This window comes from Capra hircus, chromosome 8, assembly GCF_001704415.2.
Source record: "Capra hircus breed San Clemente chromosome 8, ASM170441v1, whole genome shotgun sequence".
Lineage (NCBI taxonomy): Eukaryota > Metazoa > Chordata > Mammalia > Artiodactyla > Bovidae > Capra > Capra hircus.
In genome coordinates this window covers 103930850-103957953 of record NC_030815.1, presented here as the reverse complement: position 1 = coordinate 103957953, position 27104 = coordinate 103930850, and the positions used below count along the sequence as shown (strand labels likewise).

The following is a 27104-nucleotide window of genomic DNA, read 5'->3' as shown; positions in this document are numbered from 1 at the left end:
TCCCGCTTAGGAGGGATCCACGCTTTTCCCTCATCTAAACTGGGCTCCACTCCTACGCCAACGAGGAGTGCCATGATTCACCCAGAGGTCCTGTCCCTTGTTTGGCCAGGTCCTAGTCCTAGCATGGGAGCCAATTCCGTGGAAAGCTCCATGTTCTCTTCTCTTACATAAATTAAGCGATGACTTTTCTTTCAAAGCAAGTTTCAGCCGTATTATCTAAGAAGTTGGAAAGCACACTTGGCGAGTGGGAAAAAAAATAAAAAATTGATCTGAGCTCATTTTAAGAACGCACCAAAGGACTCCCTCCCTGAAGCCCCATCTGTATGTCAGAATGGAAGTTGTGAACAATTCTGAGGACTGTCTATGAAAGACAAAGGCTGACTAGAAATGCCCTGGCTTCAGTGCCAACAGCTAGAGTGTGCTCAACACGTGCTGTAAATCACACATCTGTGATCAACACCAATCAGACAACTCTCCTGACCTCAGCCACAATGCCATCTCACCTGAATCCCAGAATGCCATTGCCTTTTTTTAGTAACCTGGCAACTCTGTCTCCTTGTGCAGAGGAGGTTCCAGTTCTGGGGAACCTCACAGTGACCGAGGTTAACTGGGATGCCCTCAGACTGCACTGGACCAGCCCCGATGGGATCTATGAGCAGTTTGTCATTAAGATCCGGGAGACTGATCAGCCCCAAGAAGTTCACAGTCTCACGGTTCCTGGCAGCCAGCACTCCGTGGAGATTCCAGGCCTCAAGGCTGGTACCTCTTACACAATCACCCTGCGTGGCGAGGTCAGGGACCACAGCACTCAACCCCTTGCTGTGGAGGTCATCACAGGTATACAACCCTCTTCCCCACGCCAGGGACCCCAGCTTGTCATTGGAATAGAGAAAATTCCCCAGGAGTCAGGGACTGCTCTCAAAGCTGTTGGCAGTCAACATGAACGCAAGCTCTAACTCCAGAGGGTCTGAGTTGGAATTCCACCTTACTGGCTGAATATTCTTGGGTATCTCATTTTATATCTCTGAGCCTTCTTTTCTCACCTTTGAATTAGAGATAATACTCTGACCTCAGAACACTGCCATGAGCAGTAAATGAGGTAATGGGTGAAAGTACTTGGCAAGGCACTCATTCTGTAGTAAATTTTGAATGGCAAATAGCTAAATTTATCCAATAGCAACATATCATAGTCTAATTAACATACACAGCAGGGTTGTGACAGAATACGGTCAGAAGATTCTAGAGAAATCTTAGCATTAGTGGCCTCAGAGTCACTGATGGCCATCCATCTGGTAGTCACACCACTGCAGAATAACCTCTGGAATGACCTATCCTCATCTGCAGAAGTTAGCCAAGTCTCTCTCTCCTTAGCAGATCCTTGAAGCAGGGCTATTTCCAAGAAAGGACAGTCATGTTGGACTTCAATGTTTTAGATTCAGTTTGGAGAGGAAAAACAATTCATCTCAATTTGTCCCCTGAAAATATGCAACTCCATCTGTTGCAGAAAACTGTGCTGGTCATGAGGTTGCTAGAAACAGCTTTAAAAGGATCATGGAGAAATGGGTCTGATTTGGGGGATTAGGGTTTTTATGGGCTTCCCTTGTGGCTCAGCTGGTAAAGAACCTGCCTGCAATGAGGGATACCTGGGTTTGATCCCTGGGTTGGGAAGATCCCCTGGAGAAGGGAAAGGCTACCAAGTCCAGTATTCTGGCCTGGAGTGTTTTTATGCTGGGCTCTAATCCCATGCCCTTCTCTACACACCCTGTGTTTTAATCCCAGCCAAATAACCTAATCAGATGAATTGTCTTTCTTGCTGAGATACACTGAATAAAGCTGGTCCTTGCTAGAAACTGTATAAGAAAAGTTATGTGGCAGTATACCTTACCTGGCCAGATTATCAATGGCCTGTGTTTCCTGAAATATTATCAAACCAAACAGGAGCAAAAGGGGCCTTGGGGACACACGAGATCTCAGAGCAGAATATAGTGATCTACATTTGTAGTTTATAAACTTTGTGTTTTTAGCAGTAGAATTCCTTTTGCATGGGCAGTCTTACAAGGAGACCTGCTATATGACCAGTAAATGAACAGCCCTTCTTGGTGAGCTGGGAAGGAGGAGAGGGCCATCCGCACCCATGTCTCCAACCCAGTTCTTCCATAAAAGGACCAGTTCTACTGTCTAAATGCAGCCCCTCCAAAAGGTCCGGTTTGGACAGATGCCCCATGAGCACCGAAGCCAGGAATACCTGAGAACCAGTACCTCATACTTTTTCTGATGGGAATCTTGCAGATTTTTTCTTTTTTAACTTTGAATTCACGGTCACTTCAGCCTCAGGAAAAAAAAAAAGGAGGGGGAGCTGGGAGATTACATTGAACCCTGAGCAGCAGTGAGTTTTTCCTTATCTGGAACCCAAACTTTCTATATCAGTAATGACTACATTAAATTTCCTTCCCGCATTGTTCAGTTCAGTCACTCAGTCATGTCCGACTCTTTGTGACCCCTTGAACCACAGCACGCCAGGCCTCCCTGTCCTACACTGTAGAAAAATGAATGGTGGGTGCTGCTCTGCACCATCTGCAGAGCAAAACATAATCACTTTTAATTAAGAGTAGACACTCATTTCACACACAGGGCCTCGCTTTATGAAGCAGGCATTCTTCATTCAGACACAGAGTGCTGTCAGGAGAAGCCGGGAGGGAATGTGCCAAGCCAAGAACCCAGTACGGAAACTTTAATCCCTGACAGATGAGAAAAGTCTGGAGATAAAACATCAGACTTGTCCAAACCTGATTCAGCACATGCTTTGTGCACCCAGTCAGCTAGCCTGTGGCCAGCAAAGAGCGGATCTCTCCAGAGTTCAGTAATGAGAATGAAGCAGGGAATTCTCTCCCACGTGACCAAGAAGTTTCAAGGAGAAACATCAAAACATCTGTGTATCCATGGGTTCCACATTCTCAAATTCAACTAACCAATATCAAAAATATTAAGGGAAAGAATTCCGGGGAGCAAAAAGCAAAACTTGAATTTGCCATGTGCTGGTAACTGCGTGCGTAGCATTTACATTGCATTAGGTGTTATAAGTAATCTAGAGACGATTTTTAAAGTATACAGGATGCAGGTGCTGCTGTTCCTGCTAAGTCGCCTCAGTCATGTCCAACTCTGTGCAACTCCATAGAAGGCTCCCCCGTCCCTGGGATTCTCCAGGCAAGAACACTGGAGTGGGTTGCCATTTCCTCTTCCAGGGGATCTTTCTGACCCAGGGATGGAGCCCAGGTCTCCTGCATTGCAAGCGGATTCTTTACCATCTGAGCCACGAGAGAAGTCCCTGTGCTTTTAATCAATTCTTACTTCCCTTACCCTGACCCACGATGCCACCTTTTCCATGGCCTTTTAGGTGCTAGTCATGCATGATCCTCAGAGACCTCCCAGTGGGTTGTCAATGGTTGAAAATATTCGGGGAAATCTTGGCATCACCAAGTCAAGGATAAGCAACACAGATGATCCCCTTTGTGACCGTCTTCATCTCCCTAAGAAAGCGGAGGCCAGTTGCCGCAGTTCAAACTGAAAATTTCCTGAGATCAGAAATGACCACACACACACAAACACAAGAAAACCTTTTGCCCCTTTCTGTCTTCCCTAGAGCTGGGCTGTGGGATGTTCCTTCCTCATGTTTTGTTGGCAGGACTGACAAATTCCTCTCTGTCCTTCTTCAGCGGAGCTCCCCCAGCTGGGAGACTTAGTCGTGACCGAGGCTGGCTGGGATGGCCTCAGACTCAACTGGACCGCAGCTGACCAGGCCTTTGAGCACTTTGTCATTCAGGTGCAGGAGGCCAACAGGGTGGAGGCAGCTCAGAACCTCACGGTGCCCGGGAACCTGCGGACTGTGGATGTCCCGGGCCTGAAGGCCTCCACCCCTTACAGAGTCACCATCCATGGGGTGATCCGGGGCTATAGAACCCCAATGCTCTCTGCTGAGGCCTCCACAGGTATCTTGTTCTCCCTGTCCAGGGGGATTTCTCTCCAGGAGATCATGCGAGGGGTCAGCTTGCATCCATACCTAAATCCTTCCCATGTGCCCATTAGCTGCTGACCTTGCATGCTCAGAGACCTGCTCGTGGGCTGTGCCTTGGTCCAGATGCCTTTGACATCTCAGGAATGTACGTGCAGATGTGGCCTTTTCTGACCTCTAACCTCTCCCAGACCTTACCTGTCTAGTCCTGTAACTGCATCTCTTTTGAATGACAGCTTTCCATTTCATGAGCCAGCTTGATGGTCTCCATTCTCGTCCCTCGTGTTTGGATGAAACCAGAAGCCAACCTCCCCACGTGTGAGTTCTGATGGAGCACATGTTATTTACTTTAGAGTCTTTTTGTTGGAAGTTGAAAATGGTGCTTTACTATCCCAAATCCCTCAAGGATATGGGCACCATGGTTCTTGCATTTAAAAAGAAATGTTTTAATTTAAATGTTTCTCTAAAATGAACTGAGTATAATAAGAGAACTGAATTACCCTCCTCCGAGCAGTTCTCTCAGATACTGAGTCATTGTTAGAACATCAAATTAGCAAATAGCTAGACCAGAAAAGAAAAAAAAAAAAAGATCACATAATTGTGACTGGAGACTGTACCAAAGAAAAAGCCATTCATTAGCAGAAGCACACCCAGCAGCGTTTGAAGCGATGAATGTCCCAGGCTATGAATGTCAAAGATCTGATGCCCTTTTTGTTCTTTTAATGAAGAGTTGCTCCCTGGACTGTTGGCCTTTGGATGGCGCACTCTCAGCCCAGACCCAGGAGGGTGCATCTTAGTGTACTCATCAGTCTGTGCCAGTGACAGAGCACTCAGTGTTTCCCTGGACCTTGCTCAAGAGCACAGCCCTCCCTGGCCCTGGTTTGTGCCTCCATTGGTCTGAAGTTGAGCAGAGGCTGGTTGGTTTGGTTTTGAATATGCCTTTCCCATTTTCCGATACTTATTGCAACTTAAATTTTGTGTGAACTTTTATGTCCGAGTTGATTCTACTAAAAACATAGCTCTCCTTTTCAGCCCGCATCATTTCAGTAACTCTTGCTGATACGAACATTCAGCACAGACAACTGATGCGTGAATGGTGACCTTGAAATGCCTAAGAATTGCAGCTGAGGCTGCCCTGGATGGACCCGGGGCCCTTTTATCTAACATCCACGAACCATTCCCTCTCAGAAGGCAGAGAATCACCCACCACTTTTCATCTTTCCTGTAGATCATGTGGTTTGGGTGTTCTTAGTGTTTTTGTGTTTTTTGTTTTTTTATTTCTTTATAATGATACAACATGCTTGCTCCTGATGAGTTGGTCTGTGGGGAGGAAGAGCCATAATTCCATCTGGTCTGCATTCCATCAGATCTCTTGGGAAGGGAGAGCTTTCTCCTGCTCTGCTAGAGAGACAATACTAGCTTTGCAAACCCTGCTCCTGCCTGCCCTCTGCATGTTTTATTCCTGTTGCTCAGAAAAGCATTGAGACAAAATGTTACTTCCTGGCCGGACAGGGCTGCCTGATGGCCTCATCCTGGCTCAGCTCTCTCGGTTGGCAAGGCAATACTAGCCTTCTTGGCCCCCAGAGAAGCAGTTAAGAAAGGACAAGCTATTTTAACAGAATCTGAGAACAGCTGGCCCTTGTCAGAAGTACGAAGAATCACACTGACAAATTGCCAATTCCCTTTAAGTCACAAAATCAGAAGCCTCAAGGTACCACCGTGGGAGGGGAATGGCATCAGAATTATTTAGTCATCATCTGAATAGATGGGAACTCCCTCAAAGCAGAGGATATCTGCCTGCCGGCGGGAAGCAAGCACAGATGGTCTCCTGAGTGCAATTTAAGATACTGAAAGCTGCCAGCGCTCGTATCTTTTGACTGACGGCCAGCATCCCTGAGGTGCGGCTCCCAGGAGCACCCGGGCTTCGGCAGAGCAGTTCCTGCCGCCGACACTCAGCCTGCCTCCTCGCTCAGGCCAGATCTCAGGCGGGCCCTGACCAGGTGTGGCAGCTCCAGAGCAGGCAAATCTGCTTACTACACCTTCCTTTGTGTATTTCTCCTTTTAACAAACCCCCCTTTCCTCTCCTACTGGCACTGATTGGCAACATTGCTTCGTTTTGCCCTGACCCTGCACTGTCAGATTTTTCTATTCAGCTATTAACAACTACAGTCTTAAAACCCAAGCCCCGTGATTAATTCGGATTTATTTGTTTCTTCTCTCCTACCCCTCCTTTTTCAGCCGGAGAACCTGAACTTGGAAACTTAAGTGTTTCCGACATCACTTCTGAGAGTTTCAATCTCTCCTGGACCGCTACTGATGGTGCCTTCGAGACCTTTACCGTTGAAATTATTGATTCCAATAGGTTCTTGGAGACCGTAGAATATAACGTCTCTGGCGCTGAACGAACAGCCCACATCTCAGGGCTCCGCCCTAGTAATGACTTTATTGTCTACCTCTCTGGACTCGCTCCCAGCATGCAGACCAAAACCATCAGCGCCACGGCCACCACAGGTACACGCACATTTGCCCATTCCTAACACCCTCTCTCCAGAGTCTTTTTTGCAGGATGAAGCCACTCCTTCACTCCCACAGAAGCCCAGGTCACAGGGCAGCAACTGTTCCCTGACACTAGCCTGGAGCGCTGTTGACCATGCCTCTCTTCCAGCAGCAGCCCAGATGGTGACTTTCCCACTCTATCACTGACCAAGCCATTTACAGCATGATATAGAGTGTGGTCCAGATTGCCAAGCTGAATCTGGGAAAAAGAATTCTCTTCCTCAGTAACTAAAAAACTCTGATGAGAGCTGTTCTTGACTTGGGAAGATGTCTACATTGCTCAAAGAGGTCTTAAAAATTATATTGTGTGTTATATGATGGTTTTTGTCTTCTGAGTGCCTTTGAGTTCCCCAAACCCCAATATTCCAATGATTGAATGATGATGAATTGGGAAAGTGATGACAGTCAGCAAAAGTTATTCATCAGATGAGTGTAGGAGAAAGTCACGCTATTCAGACCACCCCAATTCCAAGGCCACCTCTAGGAAAAAAGACCAGAACATGCTGGCTTGCTCCCAGAACAGTGAATGGCAGATGGCAGAATCAGAGCAGGCATGTTTATACCAGGAACTTGGTTAGCTGAAGAGTGAACCGCCCTCATCAAGTCCGTTTTATCTGTGACATGCACACTATCAGAGATGCTCTCTGGAATGTAGCAAAAGACAATTCTACGTGAATTCAACAAGGAGAGCCTTGTCCATTTCCAAATAGCATTCTTAGCACATTTTTGGACAATGCCTTTTCCTGACAGATAAAATTAGACATCGCAGACTGAAATTAAAAGTCATTTGTGGAGTAAACACACATTCTCTTCTTCTCACAAAAATGGTTCCCATATTCTGGGAGAATTCAAGAAAAGGATTAACATTGCAGTATCCAAACTCCCTCATTTTAAGTTGCCCAAGGCTGAGGGAGGGTCTGTCCTCATTCTGCCTGAGACTGCAAATTGTTATCAGCGTGGACCCCAGGAAAAACAGTGAGCTAGCCAGCAGTATCTCATTCTTACCCCAACCAGATGAAAGTTCATCGAAACCTACAGAAATCAAACACGTATTTCTTTCTCATGGCTCAAGTTGGTTTTCAAAAGAGGGCAAGCTCCTTTATCAGAGGGTAAGGGTAAAGGTTAAAACTTGATGAATTTAGTCTTACATGTTTTGATTTTGACCTAATAGAGTTTTACATTGACATGCTATTTGTATTTTCTGTTTTTCTTCTCACTTTAGTAGCTGAGCCTCTCCTTAGCCACCTCACTGTCTCAAATGTGACTTCGGGCAGTGTGGCCATCTCATGGAAAGCTCAGGAGTCTGCCTTTGATAGCTTCCTTGTAGAAGTTAGGAATTCTGACCCCCTCCAGGAGACGGTGGTCCATTCTCTGCCTGCGGCGTCTCGCAGCTTTGTCATCACCAACCTCAAAGCTTCTTCTGATTACACTGCCCACCTCCACGGGCTGATTGGCAGGCAGCATGCTCAGACTCTGATGGTCCAAGCAACCACAGGTATTTCCCATGCTGGGTTCTTCACTGTCCGCTGAGCTTCCTCTGAAGAGGATTCCGCCCAAAACCACCTTCGACCCACTTTTCACCCTTCTGTTCCTCCAGATCCTTCTCAAATTTGAGAGAACCACCCCAACAAGAGCTTTAAAAGAAAATCTCTCACCCCAAATTAAGGAACTTCGGTGTCAATCTCTTTTTCCTAAAAGTCTGCTCACATCTGGCGTTGTCTGTGTAGAGTTAACCTGATGCGCTTTGGTTGAATTTCTAAGCCATCCTTTGATCTGGCCTTGAACATGATCGTCTGCTTGTGGTCTTTCTAATCAGTTTTCCCATGTCTTGTTTAAAGGAGCGTGTGCATGCCATTGCTGATTCCTTGGTCACAGAGATCCACATTCTCTTTCTCTCCACCAAGCTTTTAAAAGTGGTGTTACCAGCATGCGGAGAAAAACACCCTGAAGCACACCCCAAGACTCACACGAGAGGACCCAGTGGTCTCATCTTGTTCTTAAGAAATTTTATTTGCTGTGTTCCCTAGAGACTGCTCTTTTTTGACACTGACTCTGTCAAGCATGTTTTGTCATCCACTGATATCTATAACAGAGTGTCAGAGTCTTCCTTTCATCTGTCATCTTATCCAAATCTTGGTGCATGCGGTAAACATTCTGAGTATGAGGCTTTTGGAAATGTTTGTTTTTCCCAGAAGGGGACAGCATGCCAAGAAGTTGTTTCAAAGGGTTTGAAGTGGTAACAGAAAAACATCCCTAGCTTGCATGGAACACTGACTGGACCCTCACTACCATTCTCTGAGTTTCTTCTTGCATCTCACTTTTCAACCTGGTTGCATCCTTTGGGAGACATTTAGAGGTTCAGCTGACCTTGAAAACCCAAGTCTTATTCTGCATGATTGTTCGTGCCTGTTGGCATAGCCAGTTTCCGTCCGGTAGCATAGGAAGAGACCTAACATTCATCCTTAATTCGGGAGATTCCTTCCACAGCAACATATAAGGAAAAAGCAGACAGAGATTCATTGGAGGATTTCACTTTTTCTGTGGTTGAGGTAATTTGCCAATGCTGTAGCTAAAGGCTATAGCATCATTAATTCCCAATCTAAGTGCTGAGTAGGAAATCCCATGACATTACTTCTGGCTACGCTCTGCCTCTGCGCCATATCCATTTGTCCTTCGAGACTTCGTGTTATGCTCTGCAGTTGTCCACTTAAAGTTTATCCAAATGAGACCCTTCTTTCCTCCAAATCCTGGAGCTGCAGCCAAACAATGTCTGAGCCCCTGGAAGAAGAAGTTTGCTTCTTCCCAGCACTAAATCCTAATCCTAGTACCTCAGTTATCCTGGACTGTCGCTTCTCTCTATAATACGTCTGGGTTGAACTTATTTTAATGTTAGTATTATTTAATAAATGTGCATTTAGGTGGCCAGACCACATATGTCTCAGCTGAAACTAGTAGTGTGGTTCCCCTACATTAAAAATGAGTTGCTCTCATCACAGACCATCTAGATTTTAAGCAACGAGAGAAACTTAACCTCAGTGGAACCATCCACCCTTCCAAATTAACCAATAAGTGAATTTCATATCAGAAAATGCAAAGTCTAACTTCAAGTCTTCCTTTAACTTTTACATATACCAGGGATTTTTGAGTGGAAGACAGCTTCACCTTTATAGTATTCAGAGTGAGATGCAGATTTTCTACATGGTGCACACATTTGGGTTTCTGAATACTACAAAGGATTTCTCTTGTGTGGATATTAACCTTTAATTTCTACAATCCAAACAGATCAAAGAGGAAATCAGGAAATTCCAAAATAGCATTTTCTAAGGCATGCTCAGTGGTACACCAGCAACTTGAGATGTTCAGAGACTATTCCTCAGATAGGGTATCCATTCATCAATAAGTTCATAAGTGCTATGCTTAGTCACTCAGTCGTGTCTGACTCTTTGCGACCCCATAGACTGTAGCCTGCAAGGCTCTGTCCATGAGGATTCTCCAGGCAAGAACACTGGAGTGGACTGCCATGCCCTCCTCCAGAGGATCTTCCCCATCCAGGGATCAAACTCAGGTCTCCCCCATTTCAGGTGGATTCTTTACCATCTGAGCCACCAGGGAAGCCCTTTGAAATGCTGGGCTAAATGAAATTAAGTAGGTTTCTCTACAGAACCGGCATCCCTTTAAAATGCTAGTACGCTTCAAGAATCCCTAGGGTGAGATATATTATTCAATATAATGTGAAGCTATCTTGTCTTGGAACATCTCACAGAGCTAGTGTCCCATCACAACCCTTAGAAGATGCACTCTTAATACATCTTACAATAATTCTCTACTGGTATAATGGCTACTTCGCTTTTCTTTATACATGACCAGCAAATGGTCACATCTCTACTTAAAAAAAAGAAAAAGCAAATCCACACCTGCAGAGAAAGTGGTATATTTTCTAGCATTATAACCGATGCAGGTGTGGACAAAGCTCGATACACGACCTTTCAGCAAATATTTGGAGGGATTGATACTTTCATGTTCCATGGCTACATGCTGGACAAATCGTCTGCTCCCTCTGATAACGTGTCTCTCTTTCTCTCTGCCCCTGTTCCTTTCCCCCTAGAGCCAGAGCCACAGTTGGGCACGCTAGTCCTTAGCGATATCACTCCTGACAGCTTCAACGTGTCATGGACCACTCAAGCTGGGCCTTTTGCAAAGATTGTTATCAATGTCAGTGATTCTCACTCGCTGCATGAGCCCCAGCAGTTCACAGTCTCAGGAAACGCACAGCACGCTCACGTCACGGGCTTGGTGGAAAGCACTGGCTATGACGTTAGTGTGGCAGGGACCACCTGGGCTGGGGGCTCCACCAAGCCCCTCACTGCCTTTGTCGTGACAGGTACTCTTTCAAAGGCTCTGGTTTTGTTCGGAATTCTAAACTGGGGAAGGGAAGAAAGGGGGTAGGCATTCTAAAGGGAAACTCAACCCCCAGTATAGTCTTCATTCCATATGTGAACTTCTACATGAAAAGAGAGCAAGTGCTATTTCCAAGAGAGACCCTTCACAGCCACTCTTAGGAAATGAAGACGGTAGACTCAACAGTCGTATAAAGCTGCCGAGGAATTCTGTGCCCAGTTTTATAGGCTGCCTGATTCACAGTTTGGAGATTCTGTCTGGAGAGTGAGTTTTAAGTTCATAATGGCCCAGGGTAGGAATTTTGCCCATAAATCATGCTAGGTAAAGCAGCCCATAAACTACCTGCCCCAGAAATAAAATGATTTACTTTTTCTTCCATAAAGGGGTTGCTTTTTAAAATTGACATCTCCAACAGATTAAGGAAGGTTCAACCTTAGAGCAGATAAATCCCAATTTTAATTAAACCTGATCTATTTATTGAACTCAACTTCTTCTCTTTGAATTACATAAAGAAATGGTTTTCTGTTCCCTTCCCTGAAATTATCCTAAGTCAATGGCAAAGGCTGAAAGTGGAATCAGTTTACCAAATCTCTAACCTGCAAAGCCTCAGAAAATATTTAGAAGTTTCTTGCTTTCCACTAATGATCATTTTTATGAGACCAACTTTGCTGGCTGATTTACACATGAAACCAGGCATCTCTTGAGGTCTAAATTGCTATAAATTGCTGTTTATTATAAATAAGATATATCAATAAGATCAGCTAAGTATTTAATGGGAGGCAGCATAGGTTTCCTAGAAGAGTGAGGATCTTGAGATCAGGACTGTGTGGTTTCTAATTCTCTCCCACATCTTTTTAACTATATAACCTTGGCCAGCTGTTAACTTCTCCAAAACCCCACTCTTGTATGTATGAAAAGAGAATACTAACAGCCACCTCTGGCAGTTTCAGATTTAATGGATATGGTGAAATGCAACTGCCTGGCATCCAGGAGGCATTTTACAGATGCTGAGTCCTTCCTCTGTCTCCCAACAGTCTGAGAAAAGTAGGGTTCTTAAAGATGAGCCTCAACAACAGTACAATAAATAAATAAAAGCAACAGCCTAGATAGAAACAGTAGATCTGGCAGTCATGACTTTTCCTATTATTTTTTAAGGGACGAGGTAATGTTTTCTGTACAGTTGTCTAATGTGAATTCAACGGTCCTGTCTTTGAATGCAGAACATGGTTGAGAATCTCACTGCCCAGGAGGGAAAGCGTGGCCGGGTGCAGATCCTCAGGCCCTTACTTGTAGCTTCTTGCTGGGTCTCCCACAGAACAGAGAGAAGAAAAAGGGGCTGGGAGAGCTGGTTTAGGCAATCCTGGATCCAGTTACAGTATTGTCTTGGCTAATCCTGGATGTGAAAACACTCTGCTGTTTAAAAGCAGCATATTTTTAAAAGAGATTAAAAAAAAAAAAAAAAAAAAAAAAAAACCCTGAACACGAGGGACTATAAATAGCAAGCCCCTGATGGACTAATTAGCCTGAACGCCCTCCTGTTCATTGGAATTCTCTGCTTTGATGGCCTGGAAGTTCGCGGAGGCCAGTTATCAGAGAAAGGCGCCACATATCCAAACAAAGTTCTGCAGCAGAATTTGAGATCCTTGTCTTGCAGACAAAGGAGCCTGTCAGCACAGTATATGTGATTTCATCTTTGCCTTTGATAGAGCTATGATTTAGAGTAGACCTTCATTTGTTTTTTTTTTAAAAAAAAGCCTCAAGACAAACACCACTCAGTTCAAAATAAGTACAGGAAATCCAAGCTGTGACAAAATCTAATCTCTGCTTACGGGGTGAGGGCATTCATTCACTTGTTCATTCAGTCACCAAACATGTCTTTTTAAAACGTTTTCCTTTACATTCCATGTATTAGACTCTGGGCATTAGTATAAGGTCATTTATCTCTTTGAATATTTCCATTTAGCTTCAGTGAAATAGCAGGCTCTAAACTAGATGTGGCTAAAGCAGCCTTGGCCATGGAATTCCCACCCCCGTACCCACTCTGACAAAAATAAACACACACTCTTACTGTGTTTTGTTTTACTAGAGGGACAGCCCTGGACCTTCTCCAGTGCTCATGCTTATGCCTCACGTCTTGCCAGCACCAACGGGGTTGACTAATTAGACTTTGGCTTAGGGTATGGAAAAAGCATTGAACCTGGAGTCAGATGACCCAGGTTGGATCTCAGCTCAGCCACCTAGTGGATATGTCGCTCACTTAGTCGTCTAGTCGTGTCCAGCTCTTTGTGACCCTATGAACCATACCCTTCCAGGCTCTTCCGTCCATGGGATTCTCCAGGCAAGAATACTGGAGTGGGTTGCCATGCCCTCCTCCAGGGGATCTTCCTGACCCAGGGATTGAACTCATGTCTTCTACGTCTCCTGCAGTGGCAGGCGGGTTCTTCACCACTGCACCACCTGGGAAGTCCCTTCACTACTGAGTCATGGAGAAATCCCTGACTTCTCTGCTTCCTTTGTTGTCATGCGTGTAAAGAGAGGATAGTAATATCTACTTACAGTGTCATTGGCATGTAAGTGTTAGTCGCTCAGTCGTGCCCGACTCTTTGTAACCCAATGGACTGCAGCCCACCAGGCTCTTCTGTCCATGAGATTTTCCAGGGAAGGATGCTGGAGTGGGTTGCCATTTCCTTCTCCAGGGGATCTTCCTGACCCAGGGATCGAACCTGGGTCTCTTGCACTGCAGGCAGATTCCTTACTGACTGAGCTACAAGGGAAGCCCCAGAGTGTCATTATGAGGGTTCAATAGGATAACGGATGTGAAGCCTTGTCAGTTGAGAATTAACAGAAGTCCAGCTGATACAAGCTCACTCCTGTGGGGAATCCCAATGTGGAAAAAGACCCTTTGGTACCTATTGAATAAGAGTACCTGAGACACAGATGTTTGGTGAATGAATGAACAAATAATGTCAGAATTTACTGACGATCCTACCTTTATCCAGGAAAACAAAATTAGCAAATCTTAGTATTCCTTACTAGGCCATAATCATAATTGGTTAAGTTTGGACACGCACAAAAAAATCTTACCTCATCCCTTTATCTCAGCTGGTGAGGATGTACATCACTAACTGGCCTGGTTAACTTAATTCTAAATAAGATCTAGAAGTGGAATAGAAACATATAAAATACACTGAAAAGGGAGTATGCTTTAAAAATAAATAAGCTGATTTTCTTCAAGACCACAAGTTAGTGGGAAATAGACAAAGGAGTCCAAACCCATTACAAGATATTCAGCTTTCTTGGGAAAAATTCATGGCCTTTGGAGTTAGACCTAGCTAGAACCTTGCGCTATCACATACTAGACCTGCGACTTTGGCCAAGTCAGTCAACTTCTTTTGAAGCTTGGTTTTCCTACCTGTATCGTGGGAATAATGTCCATCTCAGAGACTTGTTAAGAGATCTACACAAGACAACGTCACCTGGCATCTGATAAGCTCTTACCAAAAATGCGTTTTCTGAGCACATTAACACGTTTGATGATTGATTGTGCATCTCATCAGTTTTTGTGGAGACTTGTGCTGTCCCAGCAGAGTCAGCGCCGCTAACCTGAGCTCTTTTCACCCCTCCCTTCTTTCAGAGGCCCTGCCCCTTCTGGAAAACCTAACCATTTCCGACATTAATCCTTACGGGTTCACAGTTTCCTGGATGGCATCGGAGAATGCCTTTGACAGCTTCCTAGTCACGGTGGTGGATTCTGGGAAGCTGCTGGACCCCCAGGAATTCACCCTTTCAGGAACCCAGAGGAAGCTGGAGCTCAGAGGCCTTATAACTGGCATTGGCTATGAGGTCATGGTCTCTGGCTTCACCCAAGGGCACCAAACCAAGCCCTTGAGGGCTGAGATAATTACAGGTATTTTGGCTCAAGTGAGCCATTTTCTCCTCTTCCCGGTTCCCTCCATGTAATCCATCTATGAGACCGCCATGGTTTTAACACTCTTGTCCATGCTTCCTACTTAATCCATAGATGTGGCCTAGTCTTTGTGTCCCCCCCACCCCACCCCCAGCACTCTCTCGTCTCACGTCTCTAACGAGTGCTCCTTTCCTCCCACTCCAGAAACGAGAAGGTCGAAATGTCTCCACTAGGTGTCCCAAATCCTCTGACCGCATCTTGTCTGTAGCTCTTGTGTGTTACCCTCCTCTGTGTTCATCCGGCTGGTCCCCAGCTACGTTTCAGCCTTCTCAAAAGAAATATACCAAGGAGTATATTTCAGAAACTTTTTTACTGCATTTGTCATCTCAAAGCCTCAACTGTGGTCTTGCCAAACTTGCCAGGTGGGCTTGTCATTGGAAAACCAACTGTGAACTTATACTGGTAAACACTAATATCACTGAGATTCTTCAACACAGACTAAATCCGTAATTTTCTGCACACTCATAATTCCTAGAGAAATATAGCACGAACAACTTTAACAGTCAAACATCTGTGTTTCCCAGAGTCTTTCTAGAGGGGACTAACTCCATATTCAGAGGTCCTACTTAACAAAGAAGTTCCATGTTCAAATAAATTTCTGAAACACTGAGTTAAACGTAAGTCTAACAAGATCCTTGACCACAAGGCTCTAGAGAACATTGTAAAGTACATGCTTCTCTCCAAGAGGGGCTTACCCAGGAAATATTTCCCACATTTATTTGACAATGGATGATGATCAAACAGATATAGTTTGCTCTGAGTGTACTTTGGGAAACTCAGCTCTAAATCTACCTCAACATTGAGTTTTGTCTAGTTAAGGCAATCAGAGATAGCAACTTTGGGTTTAAAGTATGTAGTACAAGAGGTTCCAAGGCTTGGTTCCACCATCTGAACACTTACTGAATGGTTAACAAAAAGCAAGCCAGTCAAGAGTAGGAGCCTCCCTTAGTATAGCAGCTCCAAGAAAAAGAGCATTACATTTATAACGTTTTAAAAGCCAAATGCTCAAGATCAAGGGAAATATAATCAGCCGTATCATCATGGGCAGCTCTACAGATCGTTAATGCTGGTTTATTTGTCTTTGCAAAAAGAAAAGAAGAAGGTCTCACAGACATGGGCGTTCAGCCACTGGCAGACAGAGAGCAAATGTAAACAAGTTACTGGCTTTGAACTTGTCTAATAATGCAGGGAAGGGGTCTTTGCTGAGTCCAGATGTGGATTTATAGAATTGCTTTTAGACAAAACTCACACAAGTAAGCACTCACTTGACTTGTACTGAATGTATCAACTCTCTTTTTCCTCTCCTCAACCTACTAGACATGTCCACGTTGAACCATTTCATTTTCGGTATCTCAGGACACTTCTCGCTCTGAGAGCCGGGACACGACTGCATATCAATACCCCCACTGGCGCGACTATGGCACGGGCTGCTCAGTGATCTTCTCCTCCTTCCACCATTCTCTTCCCTTCTAGAAGCCGAGCCGGAAGTTGACAACCTTCTGGTTTCAGACGCCACCCCAGATGGTTTCCGCCTGTCCTGGACAGCTGATGAAGGAGTCTTCGACAGTTTTGTTCTCAAAATCAGAGATACCAAAAAGCAGTCCGAGCCACTGGAGATAACCCTCCTTGCCCCCGAACGAACCAGGGACATAACAGGTCTCAGAGAGGCCACTGAATATGAAATTGAACTCTATGGAGTAAGCAGTGGAAGGCGATCCCAGCCAGTCACTGCCATAGCAACAACAGGTACCATATATAAATGGGAGAGACTAGCGAAAAGCTCTCTGTTCCTCTTCTCACAGCGCTGGGAAATTATTAGAGATTTGCATGCACACAAGCTTGGTTTTGAATCATGACTCTTGATTATAAACCGGATGATTGTGAGTGTGATTGTGGCTAAGTGTTTATGCAAAAAGAGAGTGATGCCACTTACCTAATAGTGTTGTGAGGATTGAAGGAGATGATTCATGGAAAGCCCATAGGGAGGGCCTGGCACATAGCTAGGGCTGAGCTAGTGAGAGCGAGTACATTTTCATTATTGTCATTAAGATAATCATTATAATCATTGCTTTTTCTTCCAATTCCAAAGACCCTTCTTTCTGCCTGTTATCATGTTTTATCCAGAGATATACTTCCATGTTCTTTGGTCAAATGTTCAAGCTATGCAGGGTATAATGCAGAAGTGGTACCTCTACCTCTAAAGATTAATACTTTTAAAATTCTACCTGTAAATAGTCAGTACCTTGATCAAGAAGGAAAAAAGAAGAGGTTAGCAGGTTTGGCAGGCTCACGCATTTTATTTTATACTCATAGCAACTCTGAAAAGCACTAGAGGCAGAAATGAAAATTCTATTCAATATGAGTTCTTTCCAGAAGAATAAAGAAAGATGGCCATTACAAGGTGGTTTAAAATGATAATATTAAGATTAACATGATTCTTTAAAGAGAAAAGGACAGACCTTCAATGGTAAGGTAGGGTGAATTCCTTCAGGAAACCAAGGGAGGTACAGAATTGGAGCATTTGCTAGAGACAGCTGCTTCAGAGGAACCAGGGGAAACAATCGTAAAACCACAAGCAGAAGTAAAGGGACCTGAGGAGTGATGTATCCCAATGACTCAGAGGGTGAAGTGATTGGCCTAAGGTCACACAGCCAGATTTGGAGTAGAACCTAAATACCAAGCTATTTTACTACTAGAAATAGAGGCAGGCTACATAACATAACTATACACGCTTGCCGCCTCTGACACCCAAAGAGCACAACACTAGACAACACCTTCCCTTTGTCCAGAGTATCTTACGATGCCAACTTTCAGGACCAAGTGAGCTGAGAAGCCACCTGTAGAAATAAAAATTGGTATTTGTAGACATGGAGGAAATGCTGAGATCCAGGCAGTAATTCAGCCAGAGGAAATGCCCTGTTTCTTATTAACATAGATGCCCCATCTCCCGGGACATGAGTGCCTGTCTCCTGCCTGTGGCTTCCCACAAAACAACTCTAGATCAGAGGCAGAGGCTGGTTTGACCCTGGTTTATAAACACTGCTTTTCAAAGTTTACTTCTGATCGCTGATTATGTTTTGCTGATCTTTTTTTTTTTTTTTTCCCCCAGAGGCTCTGCAGTTTTTAAGCAAAAAAGAGAATGAATAATCATGAGCTCTTTTTTTTTAAGAACAAAAGAAAAGGCTCTGTAAGATAGCCCTTTCTTTGATTTCTTTCGCTGGGGCATTGTATTTCACAGCTGAAGAGATGCGTCTGTGTCTGTGTGTGTACGTGTGCACACGTGTGCTCTGGTACTTGGACGGAGCGGAGAGGTGGCTCTGGAGCACAGATGACATCTCAGTCACCTCATCAGCTTCAGGAAGTTTCCCTTTTGTTTTTTCACTCTTTCTCCTTGTAAATCCTTCTTTCTGCTCCTCTTTTTCTTTATAAAAGCTGCTGCAGCATCTCCTCTCACTCCCTGAGCACAGGCTGGCAGCCCCGAGTGCCCCCATAGCGGAGAAGGTGGCTTAAGGCAGTGTTGCAAAGTGGTTAAGCCTATAGCCTCTGGGCAGATCTCGTAGCATCTGATCCCTGCTCCTGAGCAAGTCTCCTTCCCCCTCTGAGTGTCTGTCCCCTCACTTGGCCGATAGGCTCAAACTCAAAGGTCAGCTATCAGGTTCCCATCAGACCAGGAACCTTGAGTATTTTTCCTTGCCCATTATAACAATTTTAGCTGATACTATGTTTGGGTGATTTAATGTACATTTTATAATGGTCCACTTGGTTGAAAAGTTAAAAGTTAAAAAGAACATACAATGAGGTCTCTCTTCTGCTGTCCTCACTACTAAGTTGCTCTATCTGGAAGCAGTCAGCATGACTACTGTCTTCTGAATCTCTGCAGAAATACTCTTACAAACAGACAAGATTAGACCAAAGTCTGTGTTCTCTCTTTTTTCCAGCTTTTTTTTTTTTTTCTGGCACAGTGATTAACACACCCACTCTTCCACACATTGGTGTGTGTGTGTGTGTGTGTGTGTTCCTTGCTTATTAATAGATCTCAGATTTACTCCCACATCTTGTTTATTTAACTATTCCCCTACTGCCAGACCTTAGGTTACGGGTTGTTCTCTCCTCTGCCAATCTCTGCATCTCCAATGGCTGCTCTTCCATTTCCTGGATCGAGCCACTTCTTCACAATGGCCTTGGTCCCCCTTTGGGAAGCCCAGAGGAGCTTCTCTTGTCTCTGGGAAGTTAAATGCCAACAAGCCTCTGGGGACCATCTGGATGGTCCCTAGAATAGAAAAGAAAATACTTCAAAATCCGAAACCAGAGTAAGATGACTCTGTCATTCTCTTCTGGAGGTTCCTACTGCCTACCTTGGGGATAGTGAGGACCTTCAAATGCTTCTTTTAACCCGCCCCATCACCACCCTAATTGTACACCCTTTCCACACCCTGAAGCCAAGGGGGCAGCCCCTCTCCAAGCGCCAGAATGTGCCCCCTCTCACCCCATCTCACTCTTCCCAGCCAGGCAGCCTCCCAGCCCCTCCACTCAGTTCCAGTTCGGATGCACTTGAAACCACAAACCACAGAGCTGCAGCAGCATCCTGTCTAGGGCCCTGGGTCGGCGGGTCTACAGAGCCACGTGCTCAGCAGTCCTTCCTCCTGCAGGAGCCAGGTTCTCTGTGCCGAGTGCCTTTGGCTCTGACTCCCATTAAGTGTAAAGATGATAGCCACCTATTATAGACTGCACTTCACGCCACCCACGGCAGTGCAACTGACACACTTTACCCCACTGACTCACAGGACACGGACAGCCCAGCTGAGCGCCACATTCAGCCCCATTTCACAGAGGCCTAAGGGGCTAAGGGGTTGTTACCTAGTAAAGCCAGAATGGAATTCAAAACAGAGCAGTGTACCCCCAAGTCCTTGCCCTTAAATCATACTGGCTACAATAACCGTCTCCTTAGCTTCTCACAGGATTCATGTATATTAAGTATTTATAAAAATATGTTGAAGGTAAAAGGTTTTTAAATGATTGTGAATGGAGACATTATTAAAGACATTTGCTCCAGATTTGGGGAGGCAACATTTTATGCAGAGAACAAACAGAAGTCCTCTTCAACCTCCCTGAGAATTTCTAGCACTTTCCAATGTTTCCCTAATGGAACTTTTATTGAAAACCAAGAGTCTACTCAGAGGCGTTCCCTTTCCTGAGTCTCCCTAGCTTTTCAATAGGCAAAATTTAGTTATTCTATGAGGCTCAGCCTTCAGGTCCCCATTGGCCGTCTCTTCCACTTTGGTGCTGGAGACTAGTGGGCCGGGCAGCAGGGCGCATGCTAAAATAACAAAGTGTCTTCCACACCTAGGAAGGTCTGTTGTCTAAAAATACCACTGACCCTGGACTTTCACCACTGCTGTGCCATTCTTCAGATGATACGCGGCTCTCCACCTGCTGGCGCTTTCATCGAGTACATCCCTCGGGAGTGCATGACAGATGAGGGTACTAATCCTCATGGGGTTTTTTTTTTAAAGACAGGGCAGATAATATTGCCATTTTGCAATTGAGAAAACTGGGATCTAGATAGGGGAGCTGTGGCAAGATGCACCTTCTAAAATGTGCCAGGACCAGGCCCGATGAGTTTCACAGAGTGAAGGTCAGAGTGGACCAGGCTTGCAGCAAGAGAGCCCCTGTGCCTGAGTTTACACACCTCACTGGATTGTTTTGTTTTGTTTTGTTTTCTCATTCTGCCTCATCTAGATCTTTCCTGGGTGACAACTTCAAAATTCAGGTTGCCCATGGTGGCAGGGGCGGGAGCGGCATGCGAGAGAGTCACATGGGAAAGGAAAGAAAAAGCGAGCATGTTCACTGAATTCTCGCTGTGTGCCAAGTTCTGTGCTAGGGTTTTACATCAATCATCTCTACTAATCCTCAAAACATTCCTGAAAGTGGGCACCACTTTCCCCACTGAGATGGAGCAAGGGAGGCTCCTATAAGTCACAGGAACTGCCCCTAGTTGCCCAGCCTCTCCATGGTGTTTGGACAATCAAGATCATCCCACTCCAGAGCCATGTGGCTTCCAAAGCCCTCCAAGGAGAAGGAAAAACCCCAGGCAGCCGCAGAATCTGGGGGTGGCTAGCAGATCACAAGAGAACGCCGTCGGAGGAGGGAGAAAGAGCAGAAACGGAGAGGGGAAAAAAAGCTCCCCAAAGTGGGCTGTGGGTTTCAGAACTTAGTGATCAACGTGGGCTACAGAGGGAAAAAGATGAGGAAATGAGCTCCCTGGAGACCCGAAAATTGTTTCCTGGATTGTATGGTTAAGCATGGTCAGCTGAAGAGGGCAAAAAGCTAAGCCAAAAAATACACAGAGAAAAGCCAAAGGAAACTGGGTTTGAGGGGGAGGTATTTACGAAGCAAAAACTGTCCCCCAGGGCATGGCTTTCCCCGCAGGTAGACCAAGTATCCAAGGGGGGCTTGCCTTGGGGATGGTTCTGAGCTGGCTCCTCTGGCTCTGAATCTCCACCCAATTCTGGGAATGAGTTTGTTGTCGAGGTTAGTTTCCACGTAAACATCATTTCCAGAATCCCAGGGCTATGCCCAGCTCTGCTGCCCAGTCCTGGGACTGAAATCACATCACAAGGATATTCATTGGAGAACTGAGCCTCAGTTTGCTGCTGCTGCTGCTGCTAAGTCGCGTCAGTCGTGTCTGACTCTGTGCGACCCCATAGACGGCAGCCCACCAGGCTCCCCCATCCCTGGGATTCTCCAGGCAAGAACACTGGAGTGGGTTGCCATTTCCTTCTCCAGTGCGTGAAAGTGAAAAGTGAAAGTGGAGCCTCAGTTTAGTCTCCTGTAAATTGGCTGCAACCATACCTTCTTCTCAGTGGTTTCTAAGTGAGGGTTAATCCTTATAAAGTGAAAGAACTGAGCGCTTATCAAGTCTTGAAAGTGAAAGTGTTAGTCGCTCAGTCATGTCCAACTCATTTGTGACCCCATGGACTGTAGCCCACCAGGCTCCTCTGACCGTGGAATCCTCCAGGCAAGAACACTGGAGTGGGTACTGTTCCCTTCTTCGGAGGATATTCCAGACCCAGGGATCAAACTCGGGCCTCTCATATTGCAGGCAGATTGTCCACCATCTGAGCCACCAGGGAAGACCCATCAAGACTTGGTATCATTTAATATAAAATTTTCTTTAATCATAAAAGGAATTAAAAGGCAAAGATTTGAAAAAAAATGATAAACATCAAAAATGAAAGGAGGGTTATTTCAAACTGTGAAACTACCCACTTACCCTCACTTTTGTCAGCTATGGTGCTAAACATTCTTTTTGGATGAAACCAAACGGCAGCTCTGCAGCTCTGGGCCCTGTACCTGAATGAAAGAGCAATTGTTTCCATCAAGTCATAACTTGACCACAGATCACCACATCCTCTATCCTAAAGGCTTGGCTCAGACGTAAACTGAGTTTTCATGGATAAGGAATTCAGGAAGAATCACTGATGAATGAGAGTTAACTGTTTCTGGGTTTCTCCTGTGCTTTCTCCTCAACAGCCATGGGCTCCCCGAAGGAAATCATTTTCTCAGACATCACCGAAAACGCAGCCACTGTCAGCTGGACAGCACCTACTACCCAAGTGGAGAGCTTCCGGATTACCTATGTGCCCATTGCAGGAGGTAGGGCACTTGGTGGGGAGAGGGAAGGGATCTGGAGTGTTTGGGTGGAATTGTGACTCAGACAATTCCATCCTCCTTCTTCATCTTTGAGACCATCTGAATAGACTTCATTTGTAAAGTGCTACGAGATCCTTGAAAGAAACTATACTGTGAGGGATCATGTTATAAAGATCATTTCCAGTCTCGTAATTCTAAAATTCTATGAGCAGTAGATCCCCACTAATGTTTTCACACAAGGACAAAAGACTCTAAACCCACTGACCATTTTTGTTTGGCAAAACTGATCTTTGCCTCTTGGCCCCCAAATCTGTCTGTCTCAGCAAAGGATGGGAAGCTGTGACTTCACAGAGTTGAAAGTTCTGGTTCAGGCACATGGGCCATAACAGAGACCACAAGACCACGGAGCGGGGGTGGGGGGAGGAAGCACATTCAAATCTATCTAAAGACATTCTGGGAGGCAGTGAGCTCCCTGTTAGTGCTAGTGTATACAAAGATGCTAGTTGATAAGTATATACAAAGTATATACAAAGGTGACTGTCTCTTCAGAGACACGCTGTAGCATCTCTGTAGGGAGTTTGGTCAACTGACACACAAGCCCCTCACCGGCCCCTAGATTCTAAAAAACATAAATTTTGGACTTTTTAATAGATATAAGAGTACAAATCAGACCATGATCATCTTCTTCAATAGTAGTGTATCTGCTAGTAAGAGATAAGTTTATATATAGTTAAGCGAACACAATGGATTAAATATATCAGATATACATTACACAGCGAGCTTCCCGTATCCTTTGTGGGAAGAAATAGATGAACAAAATTTATACAACATGCCAGCTCTCTACTGAATGGAAACTTGCCATTTTTAGCACATTGTGACCTCATAATTTTTCCTCCCCTGGCTTAGATTTTGGCCTCTGCATGGATGGAAAAAAACATTATACAAAGAGTAAAACCTCTTCTCTTATGCCAGAGGGTAGGAGCAAATGAGAAGTGAAGAAAATGGTGCTGGATAAACCAGTTACACCCATCCTTGGGGCAGGTGTGCTTAAGTGCCAGTGAGGTTCACCATTCCCGCCTGCTTTTCCTGTGTTCCAGGTACGCCCTCAGCAGTGACTGTGGATGGGACCAAGACCCAGACCAGGCTGCTGAGACTCTTACCTGGAGCGGATTACCTGGTCAGCGTCATCGCCCTGAAGGGCTTTGAGGAAAGCGAGCCTGTCTCAGGGACGCTCACCACAGGTGTTTTTCTCACCTTCAGCATCATTGCTCATGATTCAGCAGTTAGAAGAAAAATGTTTTTGTTTAGGAAATTCTAGTGGAAAGTGGGCTGGCTTGGGAGCACCAGAGGTCTCATTTCTGACGCAGTTGTAGCCTCTCCTGAGCTTCATCCTCAGCCTCCCTGGGCCGCCATGTCCCAGGGAACTGTGGGGGAAAGGGCACAAGCTGGGGAATCATATTGACCTGGTGTGAATCCCAGGCTCTGCCACTTCTAGATACAGAGCTATCAGTTAATGTCCTGAGGATCTAGTTTCCTTCTCTGTAAAATGGGTGCAGTTCTTCTTCCCTTGCAGGATGCTATAAGAACCTTAGGAAACTGTATGTAAAGCATCTGTAAATATAGATCATTGCACGCATTGATCCACCTCCTTCCCTTCCTCCGTGGTGCAGGGACCACCGCAAGGACCCTTCCAATCAGATGCTTCACACAGACACGTGAATGGCTATAGCTATAAAGTAACAACTTGTATTTGGGCTGTTACTCAACCATTCCCATGTAAACTAAAATAGCTAACCTCCTTCTCATAGCTAATATCCTTCCCATTTTACAGAGGGAAAAACTGAAGTCAGGGCAATTACATGCCTTGGCCAAGTCCACATAGCTAGTAAATGCTGGAAGCAAACCTGATCTTAGGTCAGCCTGCCTCCAAACTGCGTTCCTCTTAGATAAAGGATGATTTTCCTATTATAACCTGATTTGTACAGCAGTGTACAGAGGGAAAAAATAATGAATTGACTGAAGGAGAATGAAGTGGAAAATTTCTCTTCAGGCTCCCATGCCTCTAAACAATTTATCCTTTGATATATGAGCAATTATCCAGCCTAATCCATTAAGGGATCTGAAGAATGGGCCTCACAGGAAATTTAAAAAATATCCTAATAGTCTAAAAGGGTTGCTAATATGCAATTAAAACTTCCCGTCTCAACCCAGAGTCCTGCCCACCCTGCCACACAGATCCTCATCCCCCGCCTAGAAATCTTTCATTTGTGGCTTCTCCATGGCAACTGATTGCAAAGCCTGGATCTTTTTCCTCTGGAGGCCCCATTGTCCTCATTGTTAAAGGAGATTCTGTCCATGTAAGATGAGACAGGAAGGACCTCCGGGTGGACAGGGTGGGTGCCCCCAAAGTACTCCACCACTTCCTGAGACCCTCAGGCCAGTCGTTCCTTCTCCCGGGGCTCAGGCACCTCAGCTGTGCAGTCAGCTGATGATGGCTGCCTGCCTGCATCTTCCCAGGGCTGTGGTCCCGGAGTAACTGAATCACAGACGTGAACGACATCGGAAACTAGTCACATGTAGGTTGGTTTCTACGAAGGGGGTGTTGGGTTGTAGCAGTGGTCAGTTCAAAGGGCCAAGAACTGTGACTCTCCAGCCCTTCTCAGCACAAGTCACTTAGGAATCATTCTGAAGACTCCAAATAACTTTAATAGTCATGTTAAGACCAACTGCAGTTATTGAGTGCTGCCCCGAGCACATTTCACACACATCATCTAGTTCGTCCTTATAGCAGCCACTCTGTGACAGCTGAGGAGAGTGAGGTGTGGAGAAGGAAAATGACCCAAAGGCACACAGACTCACAACAGGGGATCCAAGGGAGAGCCCGGGACCACCGGCCCCCGGAGCCTGTCTCCGTGTTCTCCATAGCCCACCGAACCAGAGCTATTACTCAAAACCAAAGACGTCACCGGCAGCCTCCACTCTGTACCTATCCTGGTTTTGTAAAGCCTTTCCCTGGAGAAAGTAACGTGAACTATAAATAGAAATCCTTGTCATATGTTCAGCTTTTCGCAGTTCGCAGAGCACCTTTCCACCTATAATATCATGTGAAAACCAAAGTATCACTGAAGACAAAGCCAAGCAGAGCTTCTATACCCATTTTACAGATGAGAAACAGAGGCCCAAGATGACCCAGACAGCAAGGGAAGGAGTCCTTTCTCAAAGTCAGGTCATCCTGGCTCCAAGGTCAGAACTCTTCCATGCTTCTGACACTGTGTCCCACACCAGGAGTCCAGGAGCTGGATAGACAGCAGAGTAGCTGTGGTCTGATGTCCTACCCCATGGCTGACTATCTCTCCAACACATCACTATCTTTCCTTGCAGCTCTGGATGGCCCATCTAGCTTGGTGACAGCCAACATCACTGACTCAGAAGCCTTGGCCATGTGGCAGCCAGCCATCGCCCCTGTGGATAATTATGTCATCTCCTACACAGGGGAGAGAGGTAAGGTCATGTCCAAGACGCTCCCCTCTCTGAGGAGTGTCTGTCCAGCTCGAAACTTCCTGTTCTTCTTTCTTTCTGCCTCTCTCGTTGCTTTTGTATTTAGTCACTTATTCATGGCCGACTCTTTGCGACTCCATGGACTGCACGCACCAGGCTTCCCTTCCTTCATCTCCCGGAGTTTGCTCAAACTCACGTCCATTGAGTCAGTGATGCCAACTAACCATCTCATCCTCTGTCATCCCCTTCTCCTCTAGCCTTCAACCTTTCCTAGCCTCAGGGTCTTTTCCAGGGAGTCATCTCTTTGCATCAGGTGGCCACAGTACGGGAGCTTCAGCTTCGGTGTCAGTTCTTTCAGTGAATATTCAGTGTTGATTTCCTTTAGGACTGATGTACAGAGATGCGAGGGTAGGTTGGTGAGTCCAGCAACGTCCTTATGGTTCTCAGTTGCCACCTGAGAACAGACTCGTGGGCTGGGACAGGGGCTGGTGAATGGATGGGTGTGAAGGGGCCTGTGCAAGTGGTGGCGAGAGGGGCCCAACCTGTATCTTCCTGCTGTGGTCAAATGGAAGAGCGTCAACACCACGATCGTATCAAGGAGGCCAATAGGCCACTTAAAGGAAAGCAGAGGGTGCATCTCCAGCCTGTTCCTCCCCTCCTGCTGGTCTCTGCCATCACCATCTGTGCCCTCTACAGGCACAGCTCTCACCTCTTACAAAGGAGTCCACAATCTGAAATCGTAAATGGACTACTTCAGACAGCTTTGGGGAGACTGAATTTCCTGCATGCCACAGACGGGGCCAGTTAGAGCTGATCTGATTAAGAAATCAGAAATGATCTCTCCTTGCCTCTTCAACCATCTGTGCTCATTTACTCAGCTGGAAGATTCAATATTGATAACTTGTTTGGGGCACCAGTGAATTACAGCCACTAGCACATAAAATTAAATACAAATAAGAGAGAAAAGAAAGATTCCTTGTCAGTGAACAAATCCCTATTTTTCAGGAACTAGATTAGGAAAAA

At 45.5% G+C, this 27104-nt stretch overlaps 1 protein-coding gene across 4 annotated transcripts in view; it reads left to right on the top strand.

Moving 5' to 3' along the window:
* TNC (tenascin C) overlaps positions 1–27104 on the top strand; it is a 101577-nt gene that overhangs the window by 55744 nt on the left and 18729 nt on the right. The window contains exons 13-22 of one of the 4 annotated variants that reach the window (XM_018052679.1): positions 565–837; positions 3714–3986; positions 6248–6520; positions 7788–8060; positions 10671–10946; positions 14598–14870; positions 16404–16676; positions 22464–22586; positions 23681–23824; positions 25965–26084. In XM_018052679.1, coding sequence (XP_017908168.1) covers positions 565–837; positions 3714–3986; positions 6248–6520; positions 7788–8060; positions 10671–10946; positions 14598–14870; positions 16404–16676; positions 22464–22586; positions 23681–23824; positions 25965–26084 — 2301 coding nt within the window. The remainder of the gene's footprint in view (positions 1–564; positions 838–3713; positions 3987–6247; positions 6521–7787; positions 8061–10670; positions 10947–14597; positions 14871–16403; positions 16677–22463; positions 22587–23680; positions 23825–25964; positions 26085–27104) is intronic. The other 3 variants (XM_018052680.1, XM_018052681.1, XM_018052682.1) reach the window with 3 other exon arrangements.